The 6,000-nt window shown below is 35.5% G+C and overlaps 1 protein-coding gene across 1 annotated transcript in view; it reads left to right on the forward strand.

The window, feature by feature from the left end:
- Window positions 1–3,413, forward strand: part of TM1 (ToMV susceptible protein tm-1(GCR26)) — a 30,318-nt gene extending 26,905 nt beyond the window's left edge. The window contains exons 7-8 of the mRNA XM_051216474.1: window positions 1,584–1,653; window positions 2,347–3,413. Coding sequence (XP_051067064.1) covers window positions 1,584–1,653; window positions 2,347–2,429 — 153 coding nt within the window. The 3' untranslated portion in view covers window positions 2,430–3,413. The remainder of the gene's footprint in view (window positions 1–1,583; window positions 1,654–2,346) is intronic.
- The last annotated feature ends 2,587 nt before the right edge of the window (window positions 3,414–6,000 follow it).

Genomic DNA, 6,000 nt, shown 5'->3' on the forward strand with positions numbered 1-6,000 from the left:
TTCATATACCATTCGCTTCCACAGGATTCTGCAACCCACGCACTCTACTGATCTGGAATTTTAATTTTCCAATTCCTTTAGATGGATCTTTCTCATCCATTAACCGTGTCCACGTGACATCCGTAAATATGACAAATAATTTTGAAGGAATTGATCCACTTGTTCTGCTTCATTACAATCTCAAAAGATAAATATTACCTGTTTAATTCAAGTGTTTTCATTTGATCTTATGCCACACTTCTATTCCTTCTAGTCCCAGCCCCGTGTTTACGTTTATTTTCCAACACACACAGCACCTCGTATGTGGTGGAATTTATTTTCTGTCTAAATAAACTTGAGTGGCGAGACTATAATTTATGAACGAACCAATCAGGTATGGGATAACAGGTCTCGGATTTTGGCGCGAAATTCGTTCATCAATTTGGCAAAATAGGCTTTTGATATTATAGTTGATGTCAGTTCGTGATAAAAGCCCTGACTATTGTTCCTAACCTTAAATTCCAACTATAAATCACAATTTGAAGTCCTCACACAGGTTTATAACCCTCATTTTGTCCTAGTTATTAGGTGGACACTCACAAGGTCACTTTAGCGTCGCTCAAAGGTTGTCCATAAATTATAGTCTCACCACTTAAGTTACTGACTGACCGAATTTGAGAATACTTTCACCGAATGCGATTCCTGATACAGCTCTTATAAAGCCGTGTTTGTCACTCAAAGTGGCCTCGTTTAACGCTCGCATACTAATGCAGATAGAATAAAATATAAGTTTGACTATATCCTTGGAAAGTCTTGACATCGATGTATTCTGTATCTGAAAGACCTGTATTCAAGACTCCATCGAAGTACTACATATTTGCTCTCAATTTGTCGCTTAGAAGTAAGTATTCTTGTACCGGTATATGAGTGTGTAAGTTTGACGTTTGTTTTGTAGTATCCATATGGACTGTAACTATGTCATTTTATGGATCAGGCCTATTTATTATTCAGTGGTCACCAAACATCTTGTTGTAAATGGACTGATGTAACCTTTTTTCAGCCTGGACACTAGTATAAGTCCACTATCCCTTAAATAAGCAGTGTGATTTCGAGCCTAGTAACTCATACACCTAATACAGTTCCGTGAATTCGGACCATATTTTGTATGATCTTGTGATACTTTTAAACAGCTACCAAAACTGGTTTGTATATTCGAGTTTTTAAAAGCTGACTTTTGAAATTACTGAGCTAATATATCACTGGATATTTATTTGTTCAGCCCTTGCATATCAGTGGTTTTTAGTTAGACAGATCTTCAGTAGGATTAAATTCTGTCTAGTGACCTAATCACGCAGATACCAAGGTAGCTGATGAATAACAATGTTTGTAATCAGTACATTACTATTTTAATTAACTAAATCTTTTTGACGCGTATAATAGTTACTACAATGGTTTAGTGTTTTAAGTTGATTTTTTTCCTCAAGACTAACTTGTTCTCCCTCCTGAAAGATGGTAGTGATGATAGCAGTATTCATAATTCTCACTTCTATGTGATTGAATGTATAAGACACTTTTTGTTGTGTATATTTTTTTAAAAATTATAGGCAATCGATACATATGAGAATTCCGAAAGAAACATTCTTACACTCGATCGACAAATTAAATCGCGTAAAGGTAAATTTTCCAAATCTGGTTCACTTATTTCACCTTTTTTAATTTACCATATCCTTATATTGTGTAGTAGTAGTCGTAGTGGTAGAAGATGGGCTGACTTCTCAAGATCGGTCAATAAACATTAGAGAACAAGTCTACCAGGGTTTTCAATTTGATTGTTGTTAATGTGTGCTGGAATGTTCTGCGATGAGGTATTCATTCGTGTACTTGTCTTGTTTAAAAAAACATCTAACCGTGTTATATGTATAACTGAATGTTTGGCACTAATATGCATCAGTTGACACTGTTAGATATGAGTCAAATCATTAATGGTGTATGTAATAAAATGTACATCGAAAATAAAATCTGTTTATGGACAAGAGAATAAAAGATTGTGATATTTGCTGTGCAACTATCCTGTACAATCACCTGTCAGCTATCAACCAGGAAGTGTGCACCTCAATATTGTTTATTTTAAAAGGTGTCATTCTCTTCACGGAATGCGATCATATCAGGTTTTACCCAGACTATTGAGGTTCCTTCAACTTTGAACATTTGTCATTCAGTTTGAGTACCCAAGCAGTATTCCAACCCTCATATAAATCGAATGATTTCTGTGGTGCCTCTTTTTACCAGTGTTTATGTGTTTAAATGAATAAACATTCAGTTTAGGCATGAAATAATCTTGTTTATTTTTTCTTGTTTTTCACAAAGCTGAATTATTAAAACAACGAACTGAAAATGAAAAACTAAAAAAAGAAATGGAATTATTTTTCAAAGAGATGCACGATATCTGATGATAGTAATAACAATAATCTCTCTCGCTATTCACATATATTAAGATTGTTATTAGTTTATATTGTTTTTTCATGTAGTCCCTAAACACTGACATCCTATGTGTTAGCTTTCTTGAAAAAAAAGAAAGCTGATTGTCTATGTCTGAAACACAGCATTGATCTATTTTAAAATCGGGTTCCTTGACGATACAATTGTCTGTCGGTAAGTTTACTTAATGCTCAGTGTTTCTTTTCAACTTTCACAAAGCAAAATGTATTTTCTGGTAATTTTCCACTTTATCAAAGAATACTACTTTACATAAAACAATCTTGTTCTCTATGAGAGTAATAGTAACAATAACAACAGCAACCATAACCTTTTTTACTTCATTTCCACTCCTTAAGTGATATTCTTGTAGTTATAAGTTATTTTGTAAAACATTCTTTCCATATTATTATGATTATCGTTATTGACTTGTAAAATTTTTTTTTCTTTCAAATAAACAAACTTAATACCTTTTGTTGTAAGATTCAACTGTTTGAGTTCATTCCTATCTCTGTATCTAATTGGTCATATTTGCCAAATGTAAAATGAGAATTTTGCACTAACAGCAATCTGTAGTCTTAAATCCTAAATTGATATATAATTTAATTTTACATTGCTAAATGACCTATATTCGTTATGTCTTTCAAGAAGGTAAACTGAATAACGAGAAACCCGGTCTTAAATGCATATGTTTGTTGTTTTGTTTGAACTGAAAAAAAACCGCAAAGCGATAGTTGAAAAGTGAACTGGCGCTTCGTTGTTATTATAATCAAAGTTCAAAATTGTATTCCTAGTACGATGTGAGCTGAACAGATATATTATTGGTGTAGGAAGTGGGTTGTGGAAATTGTAGAATTTTCATGGTTTCAATCACAAACCGATCTCAGCTAGACCACAGTGGAAGCCTAGAAGCACTAGGCAGCTGTATTGGTTTTATGTGGTATTCTTCAATAATGCGGATTTGAGAATCGAGTCCAAATCCTTCAGTCTCGTGTGCGAACGCTAAACCTTCAGACCACAAAAGTGTTAATGTCGTACTCCGTTGAATGGGCAATATTGCACAACTTTCTTCTTTCGGTGGTTAACTGTCTCACTTTGATTGAACTCTGCTGGTCTCTAGCCATCTAGTGCTTCCTGGCTTCTATAGTGATTCAGCTGAGATCAGTTAGTAACTTACCAGTCGAGTCAGAGCTTATGGCCAACTGTCATCTGTTTTTGCAACCTCAAGTGGTATCCGTTAAGGCTGTCCACTATCTCCATTTTCGTTTAACTTCGTCATAGATGTACTGATGGAAATAATATTTTCGTTAACTGAATTTCCAGGCATTGATCTTGCAGGACGTCCACTTATCGACTCAGAATACGCAGATGACATAGTCCTGTTTGGTGAAGACGCTGATAAAATGCAGTCTTTTCGTGTCACTGAGCAACAATGTCAGGTTGTTTGGAATTTATCTCCCCCCTCTGATAAATGTGTTGCTTCAGAACTGACCTACGTCAACACCTGAACTAAGGGTAGGGAGTGAAGTAGTCGAACGCGTTGACAACTTCACTATTCCTGAAAATCTGATCAGCCGTGATACTTTGATGTCTGACGAAATCTCTACACGGATTCAAAAAGCTCATTTAGCTTTTGTCAACTTACGTCACCTATGGGTTGAGTATACTGCTCAGCAGTTCGTTCTGTTTTACTTTACGACTGCGAAACGTGGCTATTAAGAGTAGAAGATACTCGTAAGCTATTAGTATTTGACCACAGATACCTTAGAAACATTGGTCGCATCTTCTGGGATCACTGGGTAAGTAATAGTAAGGTTAGACACAGGGTATTGGGGAATGATTGTAAATCAGTTGATGAGGTTGTGAATCTTCATCGACTGAGACGGACGGGCCTTGTGTTGCGTATGCCTGAACACCGATTACCACGATGTGCAATGTTGGAGATGGCTGTAATAAAGTTAGGGGCGGCCAAACCAAAACATGGCATCAGTGCTTGAATTCACTAACTTCTAGTCTGAGCTATGTTGGTAGGTGCAGACTACTTGGTTGGGGTCCACGTGACTATCGCAACGAATTGTTAGGGATTTTGTGTGACATGGCTCAGAATCGATTACAATGGCGTAGGTGTATACACTCTTTGTCTTCACTTAAACCGTGAGATTAAAATTGCTTTATTCTTGCACCATATCCTTTTTCACAATCTCTCTTTTGTATGTTACTACCAGTGAAGTAACTAATTTTATGAATCCGGTGTTCATCTTGTTGTGCTAATGAGTGAGGTATGGCAACTTGGACCGATGCGCATATATACCTGGTCCTATGTTGTAGCTGACTGGCTTAAACTGTGAAGGTTTATAATTGCCTTTTCTTCGATGATACACAAATATCCCTGTGATCTGAAATAATTTGTTTGTTATGTCCACTTCTATTCAGACTACACGTGAATAACATATAAGCCTATATGCATTTTTAATTGATTCCCTAATATTTTTATCCTTCACTCCAGATGTTCAACACGTGATCTACATGACATCGGAAACTGTCATTTTGTTTGCGATTGATGTAATCGTTAAGAATAGTTTTAAAATGATGCAAAACGATCATTTGATTCTATAATTCAGGGAGATTCAGTCTTGATGTTAGATGGTAAAATATGAAGCGATATCCAATGAAAATTATCAAAAACATTGATTCAGCCTCGAATTACTGTCTTCCCGATCGGTATTAGTAAACACTATGTGGTTTGGAACTTTGTTTTCAAAGATACTTGAAACTGACGTTCATATTATCGTCTTTTCTTAGATTCCATGTAATATAAGGCTAGTATATTCATTGGATTTTTAACCACGTTCCATCTCATATCTACTTCAATATTTATCTGGTTTAATTCAGTAAGACCACGTCTAAATGAGCGAGTTGGAGCACGATGGATAATAACGAGACAACACACCAAAAAGGCGATTCATCATATTAATCGAATAATTATAAGAAATTGGTAACAAATGTCAAAGGGATAAACACTAGTGGGAGTGGGCGCTTTGTTTTGTCAGTATAGGATTGTGGAGCTTGTCGAGTTTCAATGAGGTCATTAAATCATCAATGTTAGACCGTCATTGAAAACATGTTGGTCTAGCATTAATTGGTCCATGATCTCAGTCAAATTCGTTTTGAAATAATTCATTTAGATATTGATTATATTGCAAGTGACAAAAAGCGGTAAAGTACGTGACCGACTTGCAGCTGGTTATTTGAAGTGAAAGTGTGAATGTACATAGAAAAACTAGTATTTATTTGTTCTAGAATAGATTATTTCACCAAAGTTTTGAAATAAGAGAATTATATAGAAAATCAGCAAGTAACACTTTATTTTGTACATGGCACCGAGCTCTACCACACAAAATATAAAGTTGCCACAGATAGGACTTTAGGTAGGTACGGAAAAGTGGTCAAGAGAATATAAGTTCAGGCAGCTTCGCTAACATTAGCGATATATCAGTCGAATATTGATTTCTGTCCTTGTGGCACATACAGTATTCGGAATATAGC

The sequence above is a fragment of the Schistosoma haematobium genome, chromosome 4 (genome assembly GCF_000699445.3).
Source record: "Schistosoma haematobium chromosome 4, whole genome shotgun sequence".
In the NCBI taxonomy this organism is placed as follows: Eukaryota; Metazoa; Platyhelminthes; class Trematoda; order Strigeidida; family Schistosomatidae; genus Schistosoma; species Schistosoma haematobium.